This window comes from Hemiscyllium ocellatum, chromosome 11 (genome assembly GCF_020745735.1).
Source record: "Hemiscyllium ocellatum isolate sHemOce1 chromosome 11, sHemOce1.pat.X.cur, whole genome shotgun sequence".
In the NCBI taxonomy this organism is placed as follows: domain Eukaryota; kingdom Metazoa; phylum Chordata; class Chondrichthyes; order Orectolobiformes; family Hemiscylliidae; genus Hemiscyllium; species Hemiscyllium ocellatum.
The window spans coordinates 18127275-18146592 of record NC_083411.1 but is presented as its reverse complement, the minus strand read 5'-3'; the positions used below and the strand labels follow the sequence as shown (position 1 = coordinate 18146592).

The 19318-nt window shown below is 39.2% G+C and overlaps 1 protein-coding gene across 1 annotated transcript in view; it reads left to right on the top strand.

The window, feature by feature from the left end:
* rxfp2l (relaxin family peptide receptor 2, like) overlaps positions 1-19318 on the top strand; it is a 68601-nt gene that overhangs the window by 32142 nt on the left and 17141 nt on the right. The window contains exons 10-13 of the mRNA XM_060832319.1: positions 3311-3382; positions 7134-7205; positions 9441-9512; positions 16583-16654. Of these exons, the coding sequence (XP_060688302.1) occupies positions 3311-3382; positions 7134-7205; positions 9441-9512; positions 16583-16654 (288 nt within the window). The remainder of the gene's footprint in view (positions 1-3310; positions 3383-7133; positions 7206-9440; positions 9513-16582; positions 16655-19318) is intronic.

The following is a 19318-nucleotide window of genomic DNA, read 5'->3' as shown; positions in this document are numbered from 1 at the left end:
TGTTAGGCAAGCATAATAAGGATTATGCAACCAATGTGCCTAGATGGAGATACAGATTAATTGAATGACAGAATAGGGTTAAAGGCTGACTCCTGTTCCTATGCATACAGAATATAAAGGCAGAAAGGGAGTCAGGCAGTAAAGCAATAGTCATGAAGCATTGCAGTTATAGAGTTATATATTTCAACTTACATACCGGTCAAGAACAGATTGGAAAAACCCTGGGGAGTTAAGGAGAGGGCAATAATCATACAACAGTTCACTGGCACTCAAGCAGTCAATGACTTCACAGAGTAATTGGGATACGATAGAATATTAGTTTTGAATAAAGTCATTCAAGCTGGAATTTTTTTAAGGCTAGTTTTAAAAAGTGTTTGTAAATTTGAAAAAGAACAGAAGCTAATGAGAAGATATGGTGGAGAAGATATGGTCTTACAGTTACTCTTTAATGAGACAATTCAAAGTTTGCGGCTCACCCAGCTGAATGAGGAAAAGACCTGATCAAACTGCATGGTTAAACTTGACTGAAACATTCTTAGTGAGGTGTCAAAAGTTGAATGAACACTGTCTGAGTTTAGTACCTCCACCTGAGTAAGAGATCATATAACGAGGGAGCGGAGCTGGGGGGACGCAATCCTGGTGAAGTAACTTGATGTCTGTGTCGATATGTGCAATCTTCTTGGAGATCCTCTCCACTTTAAGCTTAACCTGGTGAAGTAAGGTACACATGGTAGTGGTTGGGAATATTTTCCCAGTCTTGGAGCAGCATTTCCTGAATGCCATCCCAATTTTCACCACTGGCTTCATTGCTCAATGCTAACCTCTAGAGTTGTGTTTGGAATGTCTTCACCAGATAAACATCAAAATTGTTGTGAATTCCCTCACAAAACATGTATTATGATTTACAAATCTAATTTGACTCCTTCCTGTTTCTTAGCTCATCTGTTTCATGGCCTATTCTGAAATTGGAGTGTACAATTTCTCAGTTGTGTAGGCAGGTTGGGTGTTAAATGTTGCACCTTTTATGGTGGACACTAAAAATAGCACCCGTAGCTGCATGGTGGGACTCCTTTTTGCCCTGAGTCATTTCCATGAGGCAGGATATGAGGTGGCGGGGGCCAAGGCTACTGGCCCACATGCCTCAGCAGCCAATCCAGCTCCTTAAAGTCCATCACATCCAATTGAAGGAGCCTTTCTGGGATTTTCTAGTTCCTGCAAATGGTTTTAGGTACCTGAGGTATAGACTCCTAGAGCTGGAGAGGATCAGCTCTTCTAGACAGGCCTAGAGTTCCTCCTGGCCTATATGAGTACAGCAGCAGCAACCAAAGGTCACCCTGGAGATGAAATCCCACACCCTGATAAAAGTTACCTAACTGTAAAAGCCATGTTTTTAAAGTTCAAATAGTAAAAGGTTGGAGAGAATGCAGCTCCATTTTTAAGCACCTCCATCTACCTACCCTATATCCTCTTGCTACTTTATGTTGGAAGGCCTTTGATTTACCCTCCTTAATTGGACAGAAATTCCACCCTCTGGCAATTAGTTGGCTGCTCCAAGAAAATTCACTATAATTGGCTATTTCTTGTATGACACAGGCTTCTAATGCCCCTTTAAGTGTGACGGTGGTGTTCAGAAGCCTGAAGGGACAAATCAGTCTCATCTTTCTGCAGCTTTGCCTTTCATAGCTCGTTCTGACTGTGGAATATTCTTGGCGAAGAACTGTACTGTGACTGAAAAGCAGAGACAGGAAAGAGATGAACTCAATGAGAGATCACAATCAAAGAAGAAAACTTGAGTACCTCCTGTTGTTAAGCTTCAAATTCTGTCATGCAAAATATTCTAGTTAAGCCTAGTCCTATCATGCCAGGGTCCTGTGTGGAGTTTTTCTTATTCCTGGTCCTTTTGCATATCCATTTCCAGGTTGTAAATTAATAATTCTCAATCATTTTCTGGAGCTTTTATCTTTATATACTTTCTATCGAGAAGCTATGGGGGGTGAAATAAATGTATTCAATGGTAGCAGAAAATGGGCCATAGTGAAGTCGTAGCTGTGACAGTAGACTACATAAAAATATTGGTCTTCTTTTTGAAAATTTAGTATGATTTGCACACACTTGAATTTTATGTCAATTGATTTTCTTAGAGTCATAAAGATGTACAGCACAAAAATAGACCCTTCGGTCCAACCCGTCCATGCCGACCAGATATCCCAACCCAATCTAATCCCACCTGCCCGGTCCATATCCCTCCAAACCTTTCCTATTCATATATCCATCCAAATGCCTTTTAAATGTTGCAATTGTACCAGCCTCCACCACATCCTCTGGCAGCTCACTCCATACACGTACCACCCTCTGTGTGAAAAAGTTGCCCCCTAGGTCTCTTTTATATCTTTCCCCTCTCACCCTAAACCTATGCCCTCTAGTTCTGGGCTGCCTGACCCCAGGGAAAAAACTTTGTCTATTTATCCTATCCATGCCCCTCATAATTTTGTAAACCTCTGTAAGGTCACCCGTCAGCCTCCGATGCTCCGGGGAAAACAGCCCCAGACTGTTTAATCTCTCCTTATATCCCAAATCCTCCAACTATGGCAACATCCTTGTAAATCTTTTCTGAATCCTTTCAAGTTTCACAACATCTTTCCAATAGGAAGGAGAACAGAATTGCACGTAATATTCCAACAGTGACCTAACCAATGTCCTGTACAGCCACAACATGACCTCCCAACTCCTGTACTCAATACTCTGACCAATAAAGGAAAGCGTACCAAGTGCCCTCTTCACTATCCTATCTACCTGCGACTCCACCTTCAAGGAGCTATGAGCCTGCACTCCAGGGTCTCTTTGTTCAGCAACACTCCCTAGGACCTTACCATTAAGTGCATAAGTCCTGTTAAGATTTGCTTTCCCAGAATGTTGCACCTCGCATTTATCTGAATTAAATTCCATCTGCCACTTCTGCGCCCATTGGCCCATCTGATCAAGATCCTGTTGTAATCTGAGGTAACCTTCTTCGCTGTCCACTACACCTCCAAATTTGATGTCATCTGCAAGCTTATTAACCGTACCTCTCATGCTCGCATCCAAATCATTTATATAAATGACAAAAAGTAGTGGATCCAGCACCGATCCATATGGCACTCCACTGGTCACAGGCCTCCAAGTCTGAAATTGAAGTTAATAAAATGAGAATCAGGACCATATTGCATTACCCCTGAAGACCAATGTTTTTTACAAGAATGTATGTTTAATCAGAATTATTGCTTAAATTAGTGATTTTTTTGTTCCAAACAGAATATTTTTTTTCTTATAGTGTTCTTCGCAACAATAAAATCAGATATATTAAGGATGATACTTTCTCAACAATCCCATTCATGATAGAACTGTAAGTGACTCTTGGGCTATGACTTTTCAGCTTTTTCGTTTTAACAATCTACATACACCCAATTAATTTTACAAAGGGAGACCATACCACACTCCCAAATAATACTTAAAAATAGATGCAATAAAGAAAATAAAAGTATCAGGCCTGTCATTCTGTTCCTGAACAGCACTTAACGTTCTTTATGGTTCTTTTTTTAACTGCACATAGCTGTGCTTAAAGAGAGTGCAGTAATGTGACTTAAATGCAAATAAATGTCAGAGCCTTTGCATTTAATATTGTAAGGGCAAACATAACCCATAAAAACCTGACACTACTGATTTTCCAGTTGCAGTTTAGGCACTATCAGCCTGACAGGATAACATTATCAAGTTAGTTTATTCATGATGAAATAATTGGGTTTGTCCTTTAGGATTTATTGCTGACTGAGTTTTAATTCAGTGTTGGAGGCTGCCTTCAGTGTTTTGCTCCCTATGTAACTTTCTGTGATATGGCTCATTTGAATTAAGACAACAAGGAAGAACCACAAACCCTCTTGACAATTGCTTGACAGTCATTCATCTGATACCCTTTCTGTAGCACTAGCAGAAAAAGAGTAGTTCATCAGAAAAAGAGTAGTTGTCTGACTTGTTGACCTTGCTACAGCTTCATGCAACCCTGTTTATTTTCAAAAGCTTCATTATCAAGCCATTTCTGAACTTTTCTTAATCCCATTCCACCATTAGTTGTTACTCAATTTGCTTTATCTGTTATTGAGTCATAGTGATGTATAGCATGGACACAGACCCTTCGGTCCAACCCGTCCATGCCAACCAGATATCCCAACCCAATCTAGACCCACCTGCCAGCAACCGGCCCATATCCCTCCATACCCTTCCTATTCATATACCAATCCAAATGCCTCTTAAATGTTGCAATTGTACCAGCCTCCACCACTTCCTCAGGCAGCTCACTCCATACACCTACCATCCTCTGTGTAAAAAGGTGCCCCATAGGTCTCTTTTATATCTTTCCCCTCTCACCCTAAACCTATGCCCTCTAGTTCTGGACTCCCTGACCCCAGGGAAAAGACCTTGCCTATTTACCCTATCCATGCCCCTTATGATTTTGTAAACCTCTAGAAGGTCACCCCTCAGCATCCAACGCTCCAAGGAAAACAGCCCCAGCCTGTTCAGCCTCTCCTATTGCTCAAATCCTCCAAACCTGGCAACATCCTTGTAAATCTTTTACACTTCTAGCAAACCGTCTCCAAGGCAGACTGCAGTGGCACCTGAACTTATCAGAGTGCTGCTAACACTTACAGTTTTGCCTCAACATGACAAACACATTCAGAAATTTTGAATGTCAGCACAGGATTCTGGATGGAAAAGTGATGAATTGTCACCAATCTACTCCTGTCTCACTGAAAATAATGCAGCCAGTCATTGTAGTAACCCTTCAACTTGGCTGGCAAACTGTTGAATCCAATAGACCAAGGGACTAAATTTGGACCATTCTTCCATCTACATTTCTTCATGAGCTCACAAAGTTAATCTTAAAAGCTTAGATACTGTTGCAGAGAATTTCAAACTTGCAACGAATGGATCAGTGTTAACTCCTCAAAATTGTGTGTTCAGAATTTACATTAAATAGTCGAATTTAATGTAATAGTCACGCATTCTGGCACTCAAACATTCATCTTAAAGCTCTGAAATCTTCCTCAGAAAATTTTCAGGAAAATTCATATCCCACTAATGTTTCCAAATCCTTAAATACATTGAGGCTGACATCCAATGGAATACCAAAAGGAATTTTGTTTGACAGCAGTGGAACATGAATATTCCTGGACACTTTCTTAAGAAGAAGATAGAGTTTTAACCCAACACACAATCAGGGTAATTGAAAAAGGACCCAGAGTACAAACCTGAAATGTTACTAGTTTGAGTTTTTGTCTGCATTGTTTTTCAGGAATTGTATGCATATATCTGAACATGATTTTAAATGGTAACACATTTTATACCCTCAGTTGTGAGAATACAAGTCTGTGAGCTGTATCAAATTACTGCACCCACACTCAACTAATTACTAATTGGGCGACATGCCAGAGGAGAAATGAAAGGAAGAGAATATGATTGAAGCATATTTTCAAGTGAGAGCCATCAAGAAGACAAATGGCATTTTTCTGTTCATTTGAATGACTTTGATAACTAAAGTGAAGGAATAGTGAAGAATGGTTAGGTTGCCTTTGCCCTCATATCCGTCACATTACTTCACTCAATATCTACCATAAGCAGACCTCCGGGACCATGCAGAAATGAACAGAATACATTTTAAATAGTTATTACTGTTTTCACTATATTAAAAATAGTGTATCTTTCTTTAATAAAAGCTCAATTAGTACATTCACATCCAATCAAGTAGAATTATTTCTCCATATCCACGAGGGTTGAGTTTGTGAGCACTCTCGCAAATGATGAATTTCACAAGTGCAGAGGTTAAGTGAAAAATAGGTTCAAAATCACAGATACACAAGTTTTACCCACAGATGTTGATTTTTGTTGGTACTTATTGTTTCGCATGGATAAACGAATTCATGATTTCCATTTCTCATACCACTAAGGGTGTTATGTTACATTATTCACTGGTGGGATGTGGTTGCCACTGACAGGCTAGCATTTATTACCCATCACTAGTTGCCCTTGAGATGGTGATGGCGAGCTGCCTTCCTGAACTGCTGCAGTTCAGAAACTGTAGGTAGATCCACAATGCCATTAGGGAGGGAATTCTAGGATTATGACCCAGCAACACTGAAAGAATAGTGATATATTCCCAAGTCAGGATGGCAAAGAGCTGGGAGAGGATCTTGCAGGTGGTGGTATTCTCATATATCTGCTGCTTTTGTTCTTCTAGATGGAAGATTAGATTAGATTAGATTACCTACAGTGTGGAAACAGGCCCTTCGGCCCAACAAAGTCCACACCAACCCTCCGATGAGCAACCCATTCCTCTACATTTACCCCTGATTAATCCACCTAACACTACGGGCAATTTAGTATAGCCAGTTCACCTAACCTGCACATCTTTGGACTGTGGGACGAAACCGGAGCACCTGGAGGAAACCCATGCAGACACTGGGAGAATGTGCAAACTCCACACAGACAGTTGCCTGAGGCAGGAATTGAACCCGGTTCCTTGGCACTGTGAGGCAGCAATGCTAATCATTGAACCACCATGCCGCCCTAACGTGGCAATGGGTTTGGAAGTTGCTGTCTAAGGAGCCTTGGTGAATTTCTGCAGTGCATCTTGGAGATAGTACACACTGCATTGAGTGTGGTGAGAGTAGATGTTTGTGATGTGCGCCAATTAAGTGGTCTGTGTTATCCTGGATGATGTCAAGCTTCTTGAGTGTTATTAGAGCTACACTCATCCAGGCAAGTGTGACTATGCTCCAAAGAAGGCAGCTCATTACTAATCTCTTCAAGGCAGTTAGAGGTGGGCAATAAATAGATTTTTTTTAGATTTAGATTGTATTGTGATGTGTACTCAAGTACAGGGATAGAAGACAGCAGTGAAAAGTGTACAATGTCAAACACCAGCCTAACCAGTGACATCTCATGTTTGAAGAATGGATAAAAAATTATTTTGCCCCAAAGGCAGCTTTCCACCCAGCAACCAAATCCGACTCATGTTTCCTGCCTCTACAATGAAAATTCAGCCCATAGTGTTTTCTCCAGCTATAATTTATTTATAAAGGCTGTCTGTTTTGTTTTTAAAGGGATTTGTCTCTGAATCAGCTTCAGGAATTTTCTCCCTCAGTATTCAAAGGTTTTGAACAGCTTCATCAACTGTAAGTTGCTGAATTTTTCAATGTTTACTACTTTTCTCAAAGTCAGTCACACTTGGATCTCCTTTATTACGGAAATCAAGGGCAAACATAGACCTAGAATAGGCCATTTGGCCCATTAAGTCAGATCCTGCAAGATTTACACCACAGAGTAATGTGACTTTGGCAGAATTGCTTCTGAACTTCTAAAAGCAATTAAGCAAAACCCATTCACATTATTCATTCTTGGTCACTTGTCCTCCACAGACTGCTGATATAACAGCTAAAGGATTATCATGTTCCGAGAAGATTTTGTGATCTCCATCCTTATGTACCCTACAGCCTCTAATCCCATTCCAAATATAGTCCGCTCTTATTGATGCCATGTACTGTTTTGGAAAGCATATGAGGTTTCCAAATTAAATTTAAAATTGTGGTTCTCAAGCAGCCAGATGTAATCTGCAACAGAGCAAGGGCACTGCTTCACTGATTATGCAGGAGTTACTTCTGTGTTTGAACTCAGACAGTAAATTGCAGGTTATAGGAATTAATATAAACTAAAATGACAAAGTGTTACACATAGTTCCTCTGCAGCTAATGTTGGAGGAGAGGAGGTGGGAGTATGTATGAATGGAGTTTGGCAGCGAACCAGGATTGAATAATGGAGATGAAAAGATGGATGGATATTCATCAGTTTTGCTTGATTACTTTTGGAGTCAATTATTTATACAGAATGTTCTCTTGGGGAATTAAGGGCTGGATAAAGTCCATAAAAGGATAGATTTTACTTGGTCTGGGGGAAAACGTGAATTTCTGTGGAGAATCAGTGAAACAGGCTGAACGGTCTCTCATTTGTCACTTAACATTTATGTCCGTGGAAAGGGGTCAAAGCATCTTTTCTCATTCTGACGGACTCAGTGAGAAAGTGGAAAGAGATAGAAGGACAGGGAAGGAGAAAAAAAGAAAACTAAAAGGGATTGACAAAAGCAAATTTTCTTGGCTCAGAGTGATTACCTGAGTAAGAACTGGATAGGTAAAGCATCCAAAAGAATATATGTAACTTCATATCAATGTGTACATAAAAGACATCAAAAATTTATCCAGGTTAGGGGCCATGCACTAGATAAGTCATAAAATGCAATCTAAGGTCTCTAGTCTGGCAGGTCTGAAAAATTCAGCAATGATAAACATGAATATCACACATTCCTTTCCATTTCACACATATGCCAGCATTTAAGTAGGTATTCCAATTTTATACAAATGCAACACTGTCAGAAAAATCAATACAAGTTTGTACATACCAAGTACACTGGACCTACTTTCTATCAGAGTGTCTGGAGAGAGAAATGCAGTGTGAAACTGACAAACCTGCATATCATGGAGACCAAGTTTCCTGGTGTTACAAACAGTGTTGGCACCGGAAGCAATTTAGCACAAAGCATCAAATCACAAAGAGATGCATGGATCAAGTGTTAAGACTGCGACAAATAGATTTCAATGTGAAATCATCCATCTTGCAACTAAAGAAGGTGATACAGCATGCTTTCTAATGGTAAAAACATTTCCAAATCTCTTCGGATTATCAATGTCCTGAAACATAGAACATTGAAATGTCACGCACAGAAATAAATAATTAAGAAAATGCAGGAATGCTGGCATTTAAACTTAGAAAACTAGAACACAATGGTACAAGTCGTGTTTCCACAACACACAGCCCTGTATGGATTGTATGTCAAGTACTGGGACAAGTCCTGGGCATCACTCGTCACACCATGGATGGCTCTTTGAGGGAGTACCACATATGTTTATCAGAATGACACCCGGGCTCCAAAGTTTAAATTGTGCAGTCGGATTACACAAACTAGATTGTATCCCATGGAATAAAGCTGGTTAAAGGGTGATTTGATTGAAATTTTCAACATATTAAAGGGAACAGAAAACGTAGTTTGAGGAAAACTATTTCTGGTGGTTGAGAAATGCCAGACTGGGGCAATTTCAGCTGAATGAAGCTTGCCACCCGTCTAAACAAGGTTACTTGAGCAAAGTAGGCCCTGGAGGCTAACTATCCTCTTGAAACAGTGTCTTAACAAGAAACGAATAATTTCAGGAGACAAAATTAAGGAGAAATACATCTTGTGAATTACTCACAGCATGGGAATTTGCTGGAAAATTAAGTTCAGGATCTCAAAGACCTTTTGGAAGCTTTGAAAAATTTACTCCCATTCTGTTATTTAGCATGTCTTTTCTGGTGCTTTACAGGAATTTATCACATAACCCAATGAACTATATCCACATGGATCAGTTTGATCACCTTGTTTCTCTTAAGTCACTGTGAGTACAGTTTATCTTGCTTTGATCATTGGTAGAACATGTGTCTGGTGACTGGATGTTCAGTTTTCTTTTTGGTAAGGTGACAACTTTCCCATCGAATGTGAGCCAAATTCAGACTCATTGCAGACAGCTAACTTTGACTATTCATCTTCAAATTCAGTGGTGTGGTGAACATGTGGCTGAACTCCAAGTTTATAAACAAAAATTAGGGAAGAAACAAGCTGAAACTTAATAGAAATAAAAGGTTGGGCTGTATTCCAACTTTATTCAAGTGCATACTTGTGGGTGACATATTATACTTAATTACTGCTCCAGTCTGCTTTTGGATTTCCCAAGGCAAGTAGACAAGAGGGCAACCCAACACTGAAACCTACTCCTTTACTGCACTGCGGTAACCACCAGAAAGTAATGGTTGTAGCCCATTAATAACTCTTTTCCAGTTTCCTTTCTCCCATCGCTGCAGAGGACGTGCCTCAGACTGAGTTTGTCTTTGCCAAGATTAACCGTGCAAATCAATTTGGCCATGTGTATACTAGTTGGCTTTGTTTTTCTTTCCCAGGAAAATTACTATTCAAGTGTTAATTCACCCCTTCAATAGTCCCTGTCTATTATTCTTTCAGGGTATCATTACATATAATAAAAACACAAAATCTCAACAAATCTAGTATCATCTATGGAGACAGAAAAACAAAAGTTAGTATTTTGAGTCAAATGTAACTTTTTTTAGAACAGCATCTTCAGTGTTATGCTTCCGTATCATTATATTCGATTCTTTTACCTTTATGAACCGACTTTGAACACAGCCCAATCAAACTGGAAGAACTGTGGATGCTGTAAATCAGAAACAAGAACAGAAATTGCTGATAAAGCTCAGCAGGTCTGGCAGCATCTATGAAGAGAAATCAGAGTTAACATTTCAGGTCCAGTGACCCTTCCTCAGAACTGCCAGAACACGGTCCAGACTTGTGGATTGAAAGGAGAAAGTGAGGTCTGCAGATGCTAGAGGTCAGAGCTGAAAATGTGTTGCCCTTTCCTGAAGAAGGGCTTATGCCCGAAACGTCGAATCTCCTGTTCCTTGGATGCTGCCTGACCTGCTGTGCTTTTCCAGCAACACATTTTCAGTTGTGGATTGAATGTCCTGATTATTTTCTACTGACGTAAATAAATTGTTTGGGCAATGTCAGTTACATCAAATGTACTGCACAAAACTGGATATAAAAAGAATAGGGGAATTTCTGAGCAGAAATAAGGCAGTCAGCTTCTCAAGCCATTTTGTGAAATCAATGTGATTTGCATCTCAATCCCATCTTTCCACTTCTGTCCCATATCTCCTAATATACCCTTGATCAACAATAATGTAATAATCACATTTTAAGATTTTCAGTTGACCTGGCCTCCTCAACCTTTTGTGAAACAGTGTTCAAGATTTCCATCACCCTTCATGTGAAGAGGTGCTTTCTGACATGTCCCATCAATTGTCTAGCTAGCCTTGAATGACTGAAATCTCCATATCATTCTGGATAGAGAATTCCAAAGATTCACCACTCTCATCTCCGTTCTAAGTGGCCTGTGCCATATGAGGAGATGGTGCCCTTTGATGCTAGATGCCCTCAGGCAGGCTAACAGTCTTCCTGTTGAACCCTATGGGAATTTTGTATATTTGAATAAAATCACATCCAATTCTTCAAAGCTCTGGAGAATATCAACATAGTCAATTTAAACTTTCCTCACGGGATATTCCTTCCCTTCCAAGAATTAATTTGGTGAATAGCCTCAATGGCAAGTGTATATTTATGGAGACAAGGAGGTCAAAACTGTACACAATGCTCCAATTGTGGTCTCACCAAGGCATTATATAATTTCAGTAATACTGTACATCTTTGCTCTTTGCTTATTACAAGACTTAAATTGTCTTGTAATAAAAAAAATTGTATTTGTCCTCTCAATTGCTTGCTATACCTTCATGTTAACTTTGAATGACACATGAACAAGGACACAGGTCCTTTGAAGTTCAACACTTCCTAATCTTTTACCACTTAAGAAATACTCTTTATTTCTACTTTTCCGACCGACTAAGGATATAGACAGGTTAAGTGAGTGGGCAGAGACTCAGCAAATGGAATATAATTTGGACAAATGTGGGATTATGTACTTTGATGGGAAGTATAAAAGAACTGAATAAATTAATTAAACAGAGGAAGACCAGAAAGCTATAGATTGAGAAATTTTAGGATCTTTGTGCATAAGTCACAAGAAGTAATAGGGAAGGCAAAAGGAATGCCTTTCTTTCTTTCAATGGGAATAGAGCATAAGAATAGGAAAGTCTTGTTAAATTTATACCAACGCTCATTAGACCACACCTAGAATATTGTGAATAGTTCTGGATTGTTTTCTAAGGAAATATACACTGACAATGAAGGCAATCCAGAGAATATTCACTGGGTTGATGCTGAGAATGGCAGGATTTTCTTATGAGGAATGGTTGTGTGAGTTGGTCGTGTATCATTTAGAAGAATGGGAAGAGAGTTTATTGTAATCATAGAATCCATGCAGTGTGGAAACAGGCCCTTTGGCACAAGTCCACACTGACCCTTAAAAGAGTATACTACCCAAACCATTCCTCTATCCTATTCCTCTATATTTACCCCTGTCTAATGCACCTAACCTACACATCCCTGAACACTATGGGCAATTTAGCATGGCCAATTCACCTAACCTGCACATCTTTGGATTGTGGGAGGAAACCAGAGGAAACCCATGCAGACATGGAGAGAATGAGCAAACTCCACACAGGCAGTCATGCAAGATTGGGATCGAGCCCGTGTCCCTGACGCTATGCGGCAGCAGTGCTAACCACTGAGCTACTGTATAATATAATATTTAATATTCTTAGAGGGTTTTGACTGGGTAGATGTTCTTCTTGTAGAAGAGGTTTGGGCTAGAAGGCATAATCTCAGAGTAATGGGTTGACATGTAGGACAAAAATGAGGAGGAATTTATTTTCTCAGAGGATAATGTGTCTATGAAACTCTTTACTGTAGGAGGCTGTTGATGCTGCACTATTCAGACTATTCAAGGCTGAGACAGACAGATTTTTAATTAATAACAACATCAAGAGTAAAAGACAGAAAAGTTAAACTGAGAATTATCAGATCACATTGAATGGTGGAGAAGATCAATGGGCTGAATGGCTGACTTCTGTTTCTGGGTCTTATGGTCTTATTGTCAAATTAGTTAATCTCATATTTCACCTGTAGTCTTGCATCTTGCAAATTTTTGTGTGCTCACCCAGTCTATCTAAATTTCCTTGAACTGTCTTTGCATCATCCTCACAATCCACCCCTTCACCTAGTTTTGTATCATCTGCAAACTTTAGGATGAGAAGTAACTGGGGATATCAGATGGAGGAGCATGGTAACTGTGTCGTGGTTGAGGGTAGTGGTGGAATTGGTAGGATATGGGACTTGAAAATGCATTCACTGACTTTGACCACTTCGGACATAGAACATAGAACAATACAGTGCAGAACAAGTCCTTCGGCCCTCAATGTTGCGTCAACCTGTGAACTATTTGAAGCTCATCCCCCTACGCTATCCCATCATCATCCATATACCTATCCAAGGATTGTTTAAATCTCCCTAATGTGGCTGAGTTAACTACATTGGCAGGTAGGGCATTCCACACCCTTACCACTCTCTGAGTAAAGAGCCTGCCTCTGACATCTATCTTAAATCTATCACCCTTCAATTTGTAGTTATGCCCCCTCATACAAGCTGACGTTATCCTCCTAGGAAAAAGACTTTCACTGTCTACCCTATCTAATCCTCTGATCATCTTGTATGTCTCTATCAAATCCCCTCTTAGCCTTTTTCTTTCCAATGAGAACAGACCCAAGTCTCTCAGCCTTTCCTCATAAGAGCTTCCCTCCAGACCAGGCAACATCCTGGTAAATCGCCTCTCTACCTTTTCCAATGCTTCCACATCCTTCCTAAAATATGGTGACCCCGGAACTGTACACAATATTCCAAGTGTGGCCACACAAGTGTTTTGCATAGTTGCAGCATGACATTGTGGCTCCGGAACTCAATCCCTCTACCAATAAAACTTGACACACCATATATATATATATATATATATATGCCTTCTTAACAGCATTATCAACCTGGGTGGCAATTTGTGTAAGGTCAATGAATTTCTTGGTGCACTGCATCTAGGTTCTTGAGGCTTGAATGCCAGCATTCATTTCCAGAATCCTCTGCTCCATGTGCCTTTTAACTGTGTAATCTTAACTACAATAACTGTAGTTTATAAATGTAAGCAATTGTATTGTGGATGACTTCCTTCCTGGCTTCTTCCCCTTCTCGTCTTTTCTCCTTTTCACCTCCTCCACCAAGACATCCAGTGCGGCAGCTGGAAACCTTGGAGACTGCTATCCATAATGTTGCACCACCTCAGATTGTTTTACAGCATAGATTCACATATTGCAAGCCTCCAAGCACTTGGTCTGGCCACAAAGCACCTCAAGAAGCCCAGCATAATTTTAAGTGGTTCTCGGAAGTTATGGTTTTAAGCCCTCTGCTAATGCTTATAGCCAATTTAGAGCACAGCTCAGGCTGAGCATGAAGTTAAGATGCCAGCTGCGTTTCAATCAGTAGGTGGACTTAATCCTACCTTGACATCCTCACAGGGCCTATCAAAGTTAACACCCATGCTACCTGTCTCTCTATGTTATTAAAACCTTCAATCATCTTAACATACTCAATTAGATCACTCCATAAACTTCTTTACTCAAAAGAATTATAAGTCCAGTCTATGCAAAATGTTCTCATAACTTAACACTTTTCAACCCACTACCACTCTGGTGATTTTGCACTCCTTTGAAAGGCAGGATATCCTTCCCGAGTTGTGATGTCCAGAACTGAACACAGTGCTCCAGACCTAACCGAGCTTTATATAACTGACATAACTTCTATTGCTTTGTGTTCCAGTCCTCTTGAGATAAAAGCTAACACTGTATTAGTGTTTTTAGTTGTTTATTGCACCAGTCTGCTACTGGTTTCTGTACATGAATGTCTGAATCTCTTCTCACCATTTTAAAAAATACTCCAATCTATCTTTCTTATATCTAAAGTGGTGATCTCAAACGTTGACAGATTAAGCTCAAAACTATGAGGTTTTTTTTGTTTTGTTCTTTCCTGACTGTCACTGCAAGGCCAGAATTTGATGCCCATCCTTCATTGTCCCTGAACTAAGTGGCTTGCCAGGCCACATTGTTAGGGAATAGAGGCACATGCAGTCCAGACTGGGAAAAAATGGCAGATTTCATTCCCTTTAAAAAGTATTAACAAACCAAATAGGTTTTTCCACAGTCAATAACAGTCGAATGGTTCCCAATTCAACATTTCTTTATTAAATTCCACCAGCTTCAATGGAGGTATTTGAACCCACACCCCCAGAACATGAGCATGAGTTCTGAATTGCTGGTCCTGTGACATTACCACTATCTTCCCTTTATTGACTTTTTTAGTTCCATACTTAATAATTCACCTAGTTTGAAGCCATCAGCATACTTGGATATATGACCCTCTATTCTTTTGTTAAGTCATTTCTATATACAGTGAAAAGTTGAACACACTGTACCAAATTCTGGAGAACTCCAGGAGTAATCTATAGTATTGTCAATTTGAGTACAATGCATTACCTCTGTCTCTGACCGTTTAACCAATTTCTTTTGCAAGTCAATACATTACCTTCAGTTCACATGGTCATTTTTGTTAATTGTTTCTTGTGTGGAATTTTTTTACAAGTCTTTTGGAGCCACATGAGGTAATATCCATAGATACTCAGTTATCTACTATTTCAATTACTTTTCCCAAAAAAGGTGCGAGGGTCAGCATAATTAGATATAATCAGACAATGACTTGACAATCTCTTTACAGCTTTTACAAAATGACCATTACAAAGTACATTAGAGCATCATGAGACTATTGACTTTATTTTCCCTACAATCAAGCAGACAGATTGGGAATTTTACAGGACATGGGGAGTACATACAATCTGAACAAAGTCTCTGAAAGAGATATTTACTTATTTTTATGATTTCCTTGCTTTTTCTTAATACTCTTTCAATTATTTTGTACATCAAATTTTATATTTCTTCACTTGTGGGAGATAGGACATGGACACCACTGGTTGGAAAAATATTTATTGCCTGTCCCTCGTTGCCCTTGAGAAGGCGATGGTGAATTGCCTTTGTAAACCACAGCAGCCCATGTTCTGTAGATAGATCGAGAATGCTGTTAGGGAGGAAGTTTCAGGATTTTGACCCAACAACAATAAAGAAATGCAGATACATCTCCAAGTAGGGATGGTGAGTGGCTTGGAAGGGAACCCCGGGTGGTGGTGTTCCGATGTATCAACTGCCCTTGTCCTTCAAGATGGAAGCAGTAGTAGCCTGGGAGGTGCTGTCTATAAATCTTTGGTGAATTTTTGCAGTGCAACGTAGATAGTGCACATTGCTGCAACTGAGTGTTGAGTGTGGAGGAGTGGATGTTGAAGTTGGATGTGGTACCAATCAAGTAGACTGCTTTGACCCGGATGGTGTCAGGCTTCTTGAGTGTTGTTGGAGCTGCATACACACATTCAAAAATTATCTATTTTTCTTCAATAGCTCTTTTACTTTGTACTATTCTTTCTGGTAGGGTATTCCATGTTCTATCAACCATCTGAAAAAACTAAAAATTCTTCTCAGATATTATTTTGGCCACTGTCATAAACATATGCCCTCTTTCTGACCAACCAGTGTGAATACTTTCTGTAATTTTAATTTATTGAAGACTCTTACAATTTTTCAATGTCTATACTCAATCTTCTTTTCACCTTTATTATTAAAATTCTTTAGTTCTTCTTCATAGTCAAGGTTTTATCTTGGTGATTTTCTTCCGATATTTTTCATAGCCTTGGCATCAAGCCCAAAATTGGTTTAAGTAGCTGAAGTTAGTTCAGCACTTGGCTTTTTAGGATTCTTGTCAAATTTTACAATAACGGCTCCTGCTTTCTTTATTTTACAGAGACTTGTCTGGGATCAACATCTTCAATATTCAGAACCAAATGTTTAAGAATCTGGGCAACCTCTCGTACATGTATGTTGAATTTTACTTTAGAAGTGTTTATGGGCTGATAAAACAGCTTACAAACAGGATTTGTTCTGGCAAAATATGTCATCAGTCTTTAATGCCAGGCAATTCGAGTTTAATAATATCCACTTTACAAGATGATCTGTTTATTTGACAGTTATGAGAATGTTTAAATAGCTGCTTAGTTAGCCCACTTTTAAAAAGGAAATACATCATTTTTGGAAATGTCATATAATTCTGAACTTAATCTGTTCTAGGGTCTTAATTATATACATAGAACAATGTAAAATTTGCAGTAGAAACAATCTATCCAACTCAATTGGTCTATATACTTATAGTTTATATTTCAAGCAATCCTCCCTTGATCTACTTCATACAACTCTATCATTAAATGCTGTTCCTGATATGGATCTAGCTTCCCATTAATTCCTATTTGTCTCAGCTGCTGTTTGTGATATTAGGTGCAGCATTCTAGTCACTCTCTGGTAGGGAATGTTTCTTATTGAAGTAGTTGGTGACAATCTTTGGTGAAACCTAATTTTGAACTCCTTCACAAAATATTCAGCCCTGGATTTTCGTTCTTGTATCCGTGCAGAGTCAGAACACTTCCTAGCTTTACAAACCTGTAAGAGTGGCCCGGAAGTTAAGGTTTTCATTCTGGTGTGCTGAGACTCCCTGCTTGTCTGGGAGGGTGAAATTGGAACAAGTATAGAGGGTGCCAGGTGCAGAGGTGAACTGGGTGGAAGGTACCATGTTCAGGGGCAGGACTTGCAATTATTGACCCCATAGTGAAATTCCAAGTCTAAGTGTTTCACAATTTTGCTTTAGAATGGAGATTAATTTTTTTCAAGCTTCCTCTTAAATTAACTCAACAGCTTAACAGCAGCTTCTTCAAGCTATAGCATTTCAGCTTTCCTTATTACTGTGGATTTCAGTTCATTAATGCTGTTGTCTGCAATGTAAATGTAACCTAATGTAATATAAGTTAATTAATAACATTATGTATGATTGATGGATAACAGATTTTGTATTGTTTATGAAATAATCTGAAACCTACAATTACTTTGTCTTGCAACTCACAATGAGTCATCCATAATTCTATTTTTGTAAAGCGAGATCCTAATGCACTAACGAGTATCTCTCAGTTTCTCATATCTATCTCAGAGGATATCTCTATACTAACTGGTATTTTTCACACACTTCTTGTTTATACATATATAATGATTAATGTCTCTCAATATTTCCCTTTGGAAGATATATTGATACAATATTGTGTTCTTCAGTGTATTTGTTTCCAAAGATGTTTGCACGTTGACTAGAATTAACTAACCATTTCCTAGGAGAGATCTATATATTGACTGATGCCTGTGTCTCCTCACTGAGAGTGAGATGTTAATGTAATGCTTTCCATGCAGCCAACCGTTGCTTATTAACTGAACTTTCTCAGTCACTCTCTTAGAAAAATATAAATATGTTTGCTGCTGCTACTCATTTCTCCCTCAAGTTGTCATCCATAAAATAGATGCTAAGAAGCATAAGGTGTGTTTCCCTTTGGAACATTTTGGTTTATCAGATGGACATGCTGCTGCTATAAACATAAAACATGGCCAATTAAGCAGTTGCCCGACCTTTAAGTCAGGCCAGTTTATCTATTTGCAGCACTTGGCTTCTTATGTATGTTATTGTGATGTAACAAAACTGGTATTCAAACCATATGTTTTCTAGTTAAAACTAGCCTTTTTGTAAAAGGAAGAATTCCAACACTCCTGTGTTGTTTTGTTGTGGAGATACTGCTATGTTTTATTCATCTTTTTATTGTAATCCAAATGAGTTTTAAAACAGTGAAGACTCCTCTCTGAAAACTCAGTGAAGTGACTTTCCTTCTCCAGAGCTGAGCTATGCAGAACAGGAAAATCCCATAGATTGAGAGACCCCCACCACCACCCCACCCCCATCAGAATAGCATTGGAGATGTGACATTCCTAAATTTCTGTAAGCTAGTGAGGAAAAGCATCGTTTATATTTTCAACTTCCAATGACATACTTGAAGACTCCTGCCAGACTGCCTGGTGAGGAAAGTATCTGGTTTAGCTGGAATACTGCTCATGCTGCCAACACTTGGCATTTACACAACATTTCAACTTTTCTTTTAAGATCAAATTCCCCTTGAGAATCACAATTCTGCCCAACTAAGACGCGATATTTGTCAGGCTGTACAGGACATGTCTGTCATTTTATTAGATATTTTCCCCCTCCACCTCTTTGAGTTTTGCCACATCACAAACTTTCCCCTGTCCAGCTTCTACTTGGATAACCTGCTTCAGGGTTATTTATGTTCCAGTTTTGTTGATAAGATTTTCTCATTTCAGCATATACAGAGTCAGGAACATTTTAGCTATGGTCATATGCTGGTCTCTGATAAGTTTAATCTTCATGAGCAGTGTTAGTGAGCTCTGCAATCCAGGTAAATCCTAAATCTAAATGCTGCTGTGAGCAAAATTACTCAACTCTATCTTGGCAACAGTTAATAGGAGAAAATGAGGACTGCAGATGCTGGAGAGTCAGAGTTGAAGAGTGTGGCACTGGAAAAGCACAGCAGTTCAGGCAACATCAAAGAAACAGGACAGTCGACGTTTCAGACACAAGCCCTTCATCCCACATTCCTGATGA